General features: G+C 45.6%; 1 protein-coding gene across 1 annotated transcript in view; it reads right to left on the bottom strand.

The window, feature by feature from the left end:
* LOC119567553 (zinc finger protein 724) overlaps window positions 1-13,440 on the bottom strand; it is an 80,876-nt gene that overhangs the window by 38,514 nt on the left and 28,922 nt on the right. The window contains exon 3 of the mRNA XM_037914019.2: window positions 2,719-2,868. Coding sequence (XP_037769947.2) covers window positions 2,719-2,868 — 150 coding nt within the window. The remainder of the gene's footprint in view (window positions 1-2,718; window positions 2,869-13,440) is intronic.

Raw genomic sequence — 13,440 nt, 5'->3', positions numbered from 1 at the left:
AGCACCAAACGTGAAATCTCTGCAAGCTGCGTGGAAACTTTTTAAAGACGCCATAATAGAGGCTCAAAGTAAATGTATACCCCAAATTAGAAAACATAAAAAGAGAACCAAACAAGAGCCACTGTGGCTAAACAACAAAGTAAAAGAAGCAGTGAGAGGCAAAAAGGCATCCTTTAAAACGTGGACGTTAACTCTTAGTGGGGGAAATAAAAGGAGCATAAACACTGGCAAATGAAGTGTAAAAACAGAATTAGGAAGGCCAAACAAGAATTTGGGGAACAGTTAGCCAAAGACTAAAAAATAATAGCAACATTTTTTTTTAAGTACATGAAAAGCCGGAAGCCTGCGAAACAACCGGCGGGGCCGCTGGACCATCGAGGTGCTATAGGAGCACTCAAGGACGACAAGGCCATTGCAGAGAAACTAAATGAATTCTTTGCATGGGTCTTCACGGCAGAGGAGGTGAGGGAGATTCCCAAACCTGAGCCATTCTTTTTAGGTGACAGATCTGAGGAACTGTCCCAAATTGAAGTGTCATTAGAGGAGGTTTTGGAACAAATTGAGAAACTAAACAGCAATAAGTCACCGGGACCAGATGGGATTCCCCCAGGTGTTCTGAAGGAACTCAAATGTGAAATTGCAGAACTCCTAGGTGTGGTATGTAACTTACTGTTTAAATCTGCTTCTGTACCAGGTGACTAGAGCGGTGGTTCCCAACCTTGTTCCGCCGCTTATGCGGGGAAAGCCCCTGGCGGGCCGGGCCGGTTTGTTTACCTGTCGTGTCCGCAGGTTCGGCCGATCGCGGCTCCCAGTGGCCGCGGTTCGCTGTTCCAGGCCAATGGGAGCTGCTGGAAGCAGCGTGGGCCGAGGGATGTACTTGCCGCCGCTTCCAGCAGCTCCCACTGGCCTGGAGCGGCGAACCGCGGCCACTGGGAGCGGCGAACCGCGGCCACTGGGATCCGCGATCGGCCGAACCTGCGGATGCGGCCGGTAAACAACCGCCCTGGCCCGCCAGGTTCTTTCCCCGCACAAGCGGTGGAACAAGTTTGGGAACCACTGGACGAGAGGATGGCTAATATGACGCCAATTTTTAAAAAGGGCTCCAGAGTGAGGATGTGGCCCAAGGGAATCCAGCGGATATAATGTACTTAGATTTCCAGAAAGCCTTTGACAAAGTCCCTCACCAAGGCTCTTACGCAAAGTAAGCTGCCACAGGATCAGAGGGAAGGTGCTCTCATGGATTGGTAACTGGTTAAAAGATAGGAAACCAAGGGTAGGTATAAATGGTCAGTTTTCAGAATGGAGAGAGGTAAATAGTGGTGTCCCCTAGGGGCCTGTTCTGGGACCAGTCCTATTCAACATATTCATAAATGATCTGGAAAAAGGGATAAACAGTGAGGTGGCAAAATTTGCAGATGATACAAAATTACTGAAGATAGTTAAGACCCAGGCTGACTGCGAAGAGCTACAAAAGGATCTCTCAAAACTGGGTGACTGGGCAACAAAATGGCAGATGACATTTTATGTTGATAAATGCAAAGTAATGCACATTGGAAAGCATGATCCCAACTATACATATAAAATGACGGGGTCTAAATGAGCTGTTACTACCCAGAAAAGAGATCTTGGAGTCATTGTGGATAGTTCTCTGAAAACATCCACTCAATGTGTAGCGGCAGTCCAAAAAGCAAACAGAATGCTGGGAGTAATTAAGAAAGGGATAGATAATAGGACAGAAAATATCATGTTGCCTCTAAATAAATCCATGGTACACCCACATCTTGAATACTGTGTGCAGATGTGGTCGCCCCATCTCAAAAAAGATATCTTGGAATTGGAAAAGGTTCAGAAAAGGGCAGCCAAAATGATTAGGGGGTATAGAATGGCTTCTGTATGAGGAAAAGATTAATAAGACTGGGACTTTTCAGTTTGGAAAAGAGATGGCTAAGGGGAGATATGATTGAGGTCTATAAAATCATGATTGGTGTAGAGAAAGTAGATAAGGAAGTGTTGTTTACTACTTCTCATAACACAGGAACTAGGGGTCCCCCAATGAAATTAATAGGCAGCAGGTTTAAAACCAATAAAAGGAAGTATTTCTTCACACAATGCACAGTCAACCTGTGGAACTCCTTTCCAGAGGATGTTATGAAGGCCAAGACCATAAGAGGGTTCAAAAAAGAACTAGATAGATTCATGGAGGATAGGTCCATCAATGACTATTAGCCAGGATGGGCAGGAATAGTGTCCCTAGCCTCTATTTGCCAGAGGCTGGGAATGAGCGACAGGGGATGGATCACTTGATGATTCCCTGTTCTGTTCATTCCCTCTGGGGCACCTGGCACTGGCCACTGTCCGAAGACAGGATCCTGGGCTAGATGGACCTTTGGTCTGACCCAGTAGGGCCATTCTTTTGTTCTTAATGCCGTGACCCCCCCTAAAATAACCTTGTGATGCCCCCCTGTGTCAGGACCCCCAATTTGAGGAAGGCTGGTCTCCCCTGTGAAATCTGTATAGTGTAAGGTAAAAGCACACAAAAGTGCAGATTTCATGGGGGGAGACCAGATTTCACGGTCCGTGACGTGTTTTTCATGGCCGTGAATTTGGTAGGGCCCTACTCATGGGGATATGACACCTCCTACCTACAGCCCTGACCTGGGTGAGATGAGGAAGAACTGGGGGAGCTCGCTCACAAACCCCGCTTTTGCCTTCACTTACCAGGCTGTTTTTGTGTCAGTTTCCCTGATTCCTCACCTGGGCAGACGCCTCTCCGGATCTGCCTTCTCTCAGGCGCTTGGAGATCCGGGACCCACGGCTCCTTCCCTTGTTGCAAACGGAAGATCAGGTCAGGTTTGGGAAGGGGCAGTCCTGCTCAAGGGGCAAAATCAGGGCGTGTCATGCATTGGGAGAGGATTTGTCACAAAGAAAATCCCTTTCATTTTTAACCTGACCCTGGGCTGTACTAGGGGGATGTGAAATCTGAACAGATGGGAACATGGTCACTGAGCCACCATGGGAGAAGCAGACAACGGTGGGAGGAACGAGTTATGTCCTCAGCAGGACTTTCCAGGATCTGTGCGCCTGGGGAGGACTTATTGACGCACACACAGCTCTGGAGTTAAAAATCTGTCTCTTTCTAAACCAGCAGAGCCCAGAGCCCCTCCCCATGGATGGAGCTAGGCCCAGGAACGGAGGGGAACAGAGATGCTGAGTGTGTGTCAGTGAGACTTAATACAGGCAGGTCAACACGCTGCTTCTGGGCATAAATCCAAAACTGGAGGGATGAGGATGAATTAGCAGTTCCCTAGTATCTCTCAATCCCGCATTCATGGGTGGCAGCGTGGAGGTAAAAGTGTCTCTCATGCTGGATCGTGAGACTGTGGAGCCCATTCCCATGAAGTCAAACTGAGCAGGAAAGAACCTGACCCGAACTGGGCACACCACGGACCCCACGGCTTCTAATAATTGAGGGGACGGAAATCCCTTACCCAGCGAGGTCACCGTCTCGTAGTTCTCCTGCATGACGTCCCTGTAGAGGGCTCTCTGAGCGGGGTCCAGCAGAGCCCCCTGCCCCTGGGTGAAATACACAGCCACCTCCTCGAAGGTCACCGGCCCCTGAAACAGCAAGAGACTCCCACTCAGCCCCTGCTGCCCCAGCCACAATCCCACGAGTCACAGGGGAGGAGGGCCGATAAAATGGAAGCTCTGGGGGGTCTCAGAGGAGCAGAATCCCACCCCCACCCTGCTCAGAGCAGCCAGGAGGCTTCAGGGTGGGGAGAAAGAGAGAGCTCCTTGTCCCTCCCAGCCGATGGAGGAGAGCAGGGGCCCTCCCGTTTATCACATGCCTCCTAGCCAGAGGCTGATACAGGAGGTGGAGCCCCTCAGCAGGGTCGAGGGACATGAATCCCAACCCCTTTCCCATTCCCAGTAGCTGGGGGTGAGGGGACGGGGCCTCACCACTGAGTGCCCCCTTCGTATTTCACAGCAGCCCCTGGCTAGGAGGTTCGGGCTCCAACACCGGGACTCTGGTCCATTTTCCCAGCCCCATCCAGAGGGGTTGTTGCCTGTTCCAGCAATAGGAGAATTTCTACCTTCCCCCCAAAGGGCCTGTTCTGAAAATTGGGTCCCAGGCAGAACGTGTCCCAGGTGGTTTGTCACACCCTGTCCCCCTCCCTTCCTCTTCCAGCGTATTTCCTACCCCTTCCCTTCTAGCTCACACCCACCAGCAGCTCCCAGAAACACCCCCACCTAAGCCGGCCCTGCTGCAGCCAGTTTTCCTCCCCAGGGGATGGGGAAGAGGCGGGCGATCAGCAGCGAAACCACCCCAGAGCTCGGAAACCTTACTTCCCCTTCACCCTCACCCTGAGGATTCCTTGGGCGACACGGCCTCCAGGGACCCCTCGGAGACGGCTGCTCGGTCTGGTACCAGCGTGCCAATGCCCCTGGCAAGAAGACCCCCTCCCCCGTCTCCTGATACACCCGCTACAGAATTCGGTGCTGAAATGCTCCTTCTCCTCGTACCCCAGCAAAAAGTCCTCCCCGCCCGCTGCGGCTCACCCCTCCACCCTTCAGCACAGCTGCGCCCAATGCAACGAATGCAGCTGGAGGGTGTGCAGAACACGGCTGGAACTCAAAGAGGTGGAACACCATACAAACGCTTAGCCCCTCCTCTTGTCCATTTATTATGGCAACATATCACTGAGCCACCCCCAGAAGCTATTTAAGAACATAAGAATGGCCCTACTGGGTCAGACCAAAGGTTCATCTAGCCCAGTGTCCTGTCTTCGGACAGTGGCCAGTGCCAGGTGCCCCAGAGGATGAACAGAACAGGGAATCATCAAGTGATCCATCCCCTGTCACCCAGTCCCAGCTTCTGGTAAACAGAGGCTAGGGACACCATTCCTGCCCATCCTGGCTAATAGCCATTGATGGACCTATCCTCCATGAATTTATCTAGCTCTTTCTTGAACCCTCTTATGGTCTTGGCCTTCACAACATCCTCTGGAAAGGAGTTCCACAGGTTGACTGTGCGATGTATGAAGAAATACTTCCTTTTATTGGTTTTAAACCTGCTGCCTATTAATTTCATTGGGTGACCCCTAGTTCCTGTGTTATGAGAAGTTGTAAACAACACTTCCTTATTTACTTTCTCCACACCAGTCATGATTTTATAGACCTCAATCATGTCCCCCCTTAGCCGTCTCTTTTCCAAGCTGAAAAGTCCCAGTCTTATTAATCTCTCCCCATACGGAAGCCGCTCCATACCTCTAATAATTTTGGTTGCCCTTTTCTGAACCTTTTCCAATTCCAAGATATCTTTTTTGAGATGGGATGACCACATCAGCACACAGTATTCAAGATGTGGGCGTACGATGGATTTATATGGAGGCAACAGGATATTTTCTGTCCTATTATCTATCCCTTTCTTAATTATTCCCAGCATTCTGTTTGCTTTTTTGACTGCCGCTGCACACTGGGTGGATGTTTTCAGAGAACTATCCACAAAGACTCCAAGATCTCTTTGTTGAGTGGGAACAGCTCATTTAGACCCCATCATTTTATATGTATAGTTGAGATTATGTTTGCCAACGTGCATTACTTTGCATTTATCAACATTAAATTTCATCTGCCATTTTGTTGCCCAGTCACCCAGTTTTGAGAGATCCTTTTGTAGCTCTTCACAGTCTGCCTGGGTCTTAACTATCTTTAGTAATTTTGTGTCATCTGCAAATGTTGCCACCTCACTGTTTACCCCTTTTTCCAGATCATTTATGAATATGTTGAATAGGACTGGTCCCAGAACAGGCCCCTGGGGGACACCGCTGTTTACCTCTCTCTATTCTGAAAACTGACCATTTATACCTACCCTTTGTTTCCTATCTTTTAACCAGTTACCAGTCCACAAGGGGAACTTCCCTCTGATCCCATGGCAGCTTACTTTGCGTAAGAGCCTTTGGTGAGGGACTTTGTCAAAGGCTTTCTGAAAATCTAAGTACACTATATCCACTGCATACCCTTGGGCCACACGCTTGTTGACCCCCTCAAAGAATCCTAGTAGATTGGTGAGGCATGATTTCCCTTTACTAAAACCATGTTGGCTCTTCCTCAACAAATTATGTTCATCTATATTTCTGACAATATTGTTCTTGATTATAGTTTCAACCAGTTTGCCCGGTACTGAAGTCAGGCTTACAGGCCTGTAATTGCCGGGATCACCTCTGGAGCCCTTTTTAAAAATTGGCTCACATTAGCTATCCTCTAGTCATCTGGTACAGAAGCTGATTTAAATGATACGTTACAGACTACAGTCAAAACAACGAGGAGTCCTAACAAATTTATTTGAGCATAAGATTTCGTGGGCTAGAACCCACTTCATCAAATGCATGGAGTGGAAAATACAGGAGCAGATATAAATACACAGCACATGAAAAGATGTGCCAGCAATGCCCCTCTGCCATATCCATTGGCCAAATCTGACAGTCTCTACGCAAAAGAATAAATGGACACAAATCAGGAATTATGACAGGTTTCAGAGTAACAGCCGTGTTAGTCTGTATTTGCAAAAAGAAAAGGAGTACTTGTGGCACCTTAGAGACTAACCAATTTATTTGAGCATAAGCTTTCGTGAAGCATAAGCATCCGATGAAGTGAGCTGTAGCTCACGAAAGCTTATGCTCAAATAAATTGGTTAGTCTCTAAGGTGCCACAAGTCCTCCTGTTCTATCAGGAATTATAACATTCAAAAACCAGTAGGAGAGCACTTCAATCTCCCTGGACACTCAATAACAGACCTAAAAGTGGCAATTCTTCAACAAAAAAACTTCAAAAACAGACTCCAATGTGAAACTGCAGAACGGGAATTAATTTTCAAACTGCACACCATCAAATTAGGCCTGAATAAAGACTGGGAGTGGTTGGGTCATTACAAAACCTAATTTCCCCCATACTAATTTCCCCCTACTGTTACTCACACCTTCTTGATCGACAGAGCCAGAAGAGTACCCAGAAGTCACCTACTACAGGACAGGCCCAACAAAGAAAGTAACAGAATGCCACTAGCCGTCACCTTCAGCCCCCATCTAAAACCTCTCCAACGCATCATCAAGGATCTACAACCTATCCTGAAGGACGACCCATCACTCTCACAGATCTTGGGAGACAGGCCAGTCCTTGCCTACAGACAGCCCCGCAACCTGAAGTAAATACTCACCAGCAACCACACACCACACAACAGAACCACTAATCCAGGAACCTATCCTTGCAACAAAGCCCGTTGCCAACTGTGTCCACATATCTATTCAGCGGATACCATCATAGGGCCTAATCACATCAGCCACACTATCAGAGGCTCGTTCACCTGCACATCCACCAATGTGATATATGCCATCATGTGCCAGCAATGCCCCTCTGCCATGGACATTGGCCAAACTGGACAGTCTCTATGCAAAAGAATAAACGGACACAAATCAGATGTCAAAAATTATAACATTCAAAAACCAGTTGGAGAACACTTCAATCTCTTTGGTCACTAGATTACAGACCTAAAAGTGGCAATTCTTCAACAAAAACAGACTCCAAGGAGAGACTGCTGAATTGGAATTAATTTGCAAACTGGATACAATTAACTTAGGCTTGAATAAAGACTGGGAGTGGATGGGTCATTATACAAAGTAAAACTATTTCCCCATGTTTATCTCCCCCCCTGCTGTTCCTCAAATATTCTTGTCAACTGTTGGAAATGGCCCACCTTGATTATCACTAAAAAAGGTTTCCCCTCCCCCCCCGCTCTCCTGCTGGTAATAGCTCACCTTACCTGATCACTCTCTACAGTGTGTATGGTAACACCCATTGTTTCATGTTCCCTGAGTATATAAATCTCCCCACTATATTTTCCACTGAATGCATCCGATGAAGTGAGCTGTAGCTCGCAAAAGCTTATGCTCAAATAAATTTGTTAGTCTCTAAGGTGCCACAAGTCCTCCTTTTCTTTTTGCGGATACAGACTAACACGGCTGCTACTCTGAAACCTGTCACACCTTCTTGTCAACTGTTTGAAATGGGCCACTCTCATTACCACTACAAAAGTGATTTTTCCTTCCTCGGTATCCTACTGTTAATTGAGTTGTCTCATTAGACTGACCTCCCACTTGGTAAGGCAACTCCCACCTTTTCATGTGTTGTGTATTTATACCTGCTACTGTATTTTCCACTCCATGCATCTGATGAAGTGGGTTCTAGCCCATGAAAGCTTATGCCCAGATAAATTTGTTAGTCTCTAAGGTGCCACAAGGACTCCTTGTCGTTTTTGCTGATACAGACTAACATGGCTACCACTCTGAAACCAGACTACAGCCAGTGGTTCTGCAATTTCACATTTGAGTTCCTTCAGACCTCTTGGGTGAATCCCATCTGGTCCTGGTGACTTATTGCTGTTAATTTATCAATTTGTTGCAAAACCTCCTCTAATGATACCTCAATCTGGGACAGTTCCTCAGATCTGTCACCTAAAAAGAATGGCTCAGGTTTGGGAATCTCCCTCACATCTTCAGCTGTGAAGACCGATGCAAAGAATTCATTTAGTTTCTCTGCAATGGCCGTATCGTCCTTGAGTGCTCCTTTAGCATCTTGATCGTCCAGCGGCCCCACTGATTGTTTAGCAGGCTTCCGGCTTCTCATATATTTAAAAAACATTTTGCTATTTCCTTTTGAGTCTTTGGCTAACTGTTCCTCAAATTCTTTTTCGGCCTTCCTAATTCTATTTTTACATTTCATTTGCCAGTGTTTATGCTCCTTTCTATTTTCCTCACTAGGATTTAACTTCCACGTTTTAAAGAATGCCTTTTTGCCTCTCACTGCTTCTTTTACTTTGTTGTTTAGCCACGGTGACTCTTTTTTGGTTCTCTTACTGTGTTTTTTAATTTGGGGTATACATTTACTTTGAGCCTCTATTATGGTGTCTTTAAAAAGTTTCCACGCAGCTTGCAGAGATTTCACTTTTGGCACTGTACCCTTTAATTTCTGTAAGTAACCTTCTCATTTTTGTGTAGTTCCCCTTTCTTAAATTAAATGCTACAGTGTTGGGCTGCTGTGGTGTTTTTCCTGCCAAAGGGATGTTAAACTGAATTATATTATGGTCACTATTACGGAGCAGTCCAGCTATATTCACCTCTTGGACCAGATCCTCTGCTCTACTTAGGACTAAATCAAGAATTGCCTCTCCTCTGGTGGGTTCCAGGACCAGCTGCTCCAAGAAGCAGTCCTTGAAGGTGTCAAGAAACTTTCTCTCTGCATCCCGTCCTGAGGTGACATGTACCTAGTCAATATGGGGATAATTGAAATCCCCCATTATTATTATTGAGTTTTTTATTTTAATAGCCTCTCTAATCTCCCTGAGCATTTCACAGTCACTATCACCATCCTGGTCAGGTGGTCAGTAATATTGCCCTACTGCTATATTCTTATTATTCGAGCATGGAATTTCTATCCATAGAGATTCTATGGTACAGTTTCATTCATTTACGATTTTTACTTCATTTGATTCTATGCTTTCTTTCACATATAGTGCCACTCCCCCACCAGGACGACCTGTTCTGTCCTTCCAATACATTTTGTGCCCTGGTATTCCTGTATCCCATTGATTATCCTCATTCCACCAAGTTTCTGTGATGCCTATTATATCAATATCCTCATTTAATACGAGGCACTCTAGTTCACCCATCTTATTATTTAGACTTCTAGCATTGGTATATAAGCACTTTAAAAACTTGTCTCCTTTTAGCTGTCTGTCATTACACATTGTAATTGAATGGGACTCTTTTTTATTTGACTGTTTCTGATCAGACCCTGCCTGTATTTTATCATTTTCCATCCTCTCGTCCTCACTAGGACATAGAGAGCCTCTATGAGTAGATCCTCCCCTAAGGGATGTCCGAACCCTGTGCTCCTCCGCACCTGTCGGCTTTCCCCCAGCCCTTAGTTTAAAAACTGTTCTAAGACCTTTTTAGTGTTAAGTGCCAGCAATCTGGTTCCATTTGGGTTTAGGTGGAGCCCATCCTTCCTGTATAGGCTCCCCCTTTCCCCAAAGTTTCCCCATTTCCTAATAAATCTAAACCCCTCCTCCCTACACCATCGTCTCATCCATGCACTGAGGCTCTGCAGTTCTGCTTGTCTAACTGGCCCTGCACGTGGAACTGGGAGCATCTCAGAGAATGCTACCATGGAGGTCCTAGACTTCAATCTCTTACCTAACAGCCTAAGTTTAGACTGCAGGACCTCTCTCCTAACCTTGCCTATGTCATTGGTACCTACATGTACCACGACCACCGGCTCCTCCCTAGCACTACACATAAATCTATCTAGACATCTCGAGAGATCTGCAACCTTCACACGAGGCAGACAAGTCACCATTCGGTTCTCGTGGTCATCGCAAACCCAGCTATTTATGTTTCTAATGACCGAATCACCCATTACTAATATCTATCTCTTCCTAATAGCATGAGTTCCCTCCCCCCGGAGAGGTGTCCCAACTATGGGATTGTTTCCCTCTGCTCCAGTTAGATGCTCTCCTTCCCTGGGACTTTCATCCTCCCCAACAGCACAGAAAGAAAGAGATCTTGGAGTCACTGTGGATAGTTCTCTGAAAACATCCACTCGATGTGCAGGGGCAGTCAAAAAAGCGAACAGAATGTTGGGAATCACTAAGAAATACTTCCTTTTGCTTGATTTAACCCTGCTGCCGATTAATGTCATTGGGTGACCCTGATTCTTGTATTACGTGGAGGGGTAAATAACACTTTCCTGTTCACTTTCTCCATCCCAGACATGATCTGATAAATTTCTATCCTACCCCCCTCTTTAGCTGTCTCTTTTTCCAACTCAACAGTCCAAGGCTTTCTAATCTTTCCTCCTAAGGAAGCTGTTCCACCCCCTAATTGCTTTTGTTGCTCTTCTCTGTACCCTTTCCAATTCTAATGTATCTTTTTTGAGAGGGGGTGACCAGAACTGCACGCAGTAGTAAAACTCTGGATTTATATAGACACAATATGATATTTTCGGTCTTGTTACCTATTCATTTTCTAATGGTTCCTACCGTTCTGCTCGCTTTTTGGACGGCCGCTGCACGCTGAGCAGATGTTTCCAGAGAACTAACCACAATGACGCCAAGATCTCTCTCTTGAGTGGTAACAGCTCAGTTAGACCCCATCATTTGGTAATTATAGTTGGGATTATGCTTCCAATGTGCATTACTTTGCATTTCTCAACATTGAATTTCATCTGCCATTTTGTTGCCCGGTCAGCCAGTTCTGAGAGCTCCCTTTGTAACTCTTTGCAGTCAGCCTTGGAGCTAACAATCTTGAGTAATTCTGTATCGTCTGCAAACTGCCACCTCACTATTCACCTTTTTTTCTAGATCATTTATGACTATGTTGACTGGTCCTAGTACAGACCCCTGGGGGACACCGCTATTTACCGCTCTCCATTCTGAAAACTGACCATTTATTCCTATCCTTTGTTTCCTATCTTTTAACCAGTTACTGGTCCATGAGAGGACCTTCCCTTTTATCCCTTGGCAGCTTACTTGGACCTTCCCTCTTATCTCTTGGCAGCTTACTTGGACCTTCCCTCTTATCCCTTGGCAGCTTACTTTGCTTAAGAGCCTTTGGTGAGGCACCTTGCAAAGGCTTTCTGAAAGTCCAAGTACTCTGTATCTACTGGGTCACCCTTGTTCCCATGCTTGTTTACCCCCTCAAAGGATTCTTCTAGATTGGTGAGATATGATTTCCCTTTACAAAAACCATGTTGACTCCTCCCCAACTAACCATGTTCATCTATGTGTCTGATAATTCTTAGTTTCAACCAATTTGTCCAGTACTGAAGTTAGGCTTACCGGCCTGTAACTGTCAGGATCGCCTCTGGTGCCTTTTTAAAAAAAATCTGTGTTATATTAGGTTTCAGAGTAGCAGCCATGTTAGTCTGTATCCATAAAAAGAAAAGGAGGACTTGTGGCACCTTAGAGACTAACAAATTTATTTGAGCATAAGCTTTCGTGAGCTACAGCTCACTTCATCGGATGTTATATTAGCTATCCTCCAGTCATCTGGTACAGAGGCTGATTTAAGTGATAGGTTACATACCACAGTTAGTAATTCTGCAATTTCACATTTGAGTTCCTTCAGAACTCTTGGGTGAACACCATCTGGTCCTGGTGACTTATTGCTGTTTAGTTTTATCAATTTGTTCCAAAACCTCCTCTAATGACACCTCAGTCTGGGACAGTTCCTGAGATTTGTCACCTAAAAAGAATGGCTCAGGTTTGGGAATCTGCCTCACATCCTCAGTCATGAAGACCGATGCAAAGACTTTATTTAGCTTCTCCCCACAACTTGGTCCTCCTTTAGCACCTCGATCGCCCTGCGGCCCCACTGTTTGGCAGGCTTCCTGCTTCTGATGTACTCAAAAAGCTTTTTGTGTCTTTTGCTAGTTGCTCTTCAAATTCTTTTTGGCCTGCCTAAATATACTTTTACATGTGACCTGCCACAGTTTATGTTCCTTTCTGTTTTCCTGAGTCTGATTTAACTTCCAATTTTTAAAGGACACCTTTTTGCCTCTAACCAACTCATTTATGTTGTTTAGCCATGGTGGCTTTTTTTTCTTTTTGGTTCTCTTACTGTTTTTTTCTTGTTTTTTTTTTTTTTTAATTTGGGCATACATTTAATTTGAGCCTCTGTTATGGTGGTTTTAAAAAGTTTCCATACAGCATGCATGCAATTCACTCTTGTGACTGTTCCTTTTATTTTCCGTTTAGCTAGCTTCCTCATTTTTGTGCAGTTCCTCTTTTTTAAACTAAATGCTACTGTGGTGGGCTTCTTTGGTATTTCCCTCCCAAGGATGTTTCAATTTAATTACATTATGGCTGCTGTTGCTAAGCAGTTCAGCTATATTCACCTCTTGGACCAGATCCTCTGCACCACTTAGGACTAAATCAAGAATGGCCTCTCCTCTTGTGGGTTCTAGAACCAGCTGCTCCCAAGAAGCCGTCGTTAACGGAGTCTGGAAATTTTATCTCCGTTCAGAGGTGACATGTACCCAGTCAGTACAGGGATAGTTAAAATCCCCCATTATGAGTGAGTCTTCTATTTTTGTAGCTTCTCTAATCTCTCTGAGCATTTCAGAATCACTATCACCATCCTGGTCTGGTGGTTGGTAGTATATTCCTGCTGCTATATTCTTCTCATTCAAGCATGGAATTTCTATCCATTGAGGCAGAAATTGGCTAACAAACTCTTATTGTATTACTTACAAGTAAACCCATGGGTGAACCCAGGTCCTGTTCATCTAGACGTGCTTTCTCTACCCTCTCAAGCCCAGGAAAAATCTGATTATAGATCCCAGTTCAGAAATCCGTCTCAGAAGCTGCTGAGTGCTACTTCCTCTGAATGG

Source organism: Chelonia mydas, chromosome 14 (genome assembly GCF_015237465.2).
Source record: "Chelonia mydas isolate rCheMyd1 chromosome 14, rCheMyd1.pri.v2, whole genome shotgun sequence".
Classification (NCBI taxonomy): Eukaryota; Metazoa; Chordata; order Testudines; family Cheloniidae; genus Chelonia; species Chelonia mydas.
Note: the sequence above shows the minus strand (reverse complement) of the source record. Positions and strands in the feature narration are given on the sequence as shown.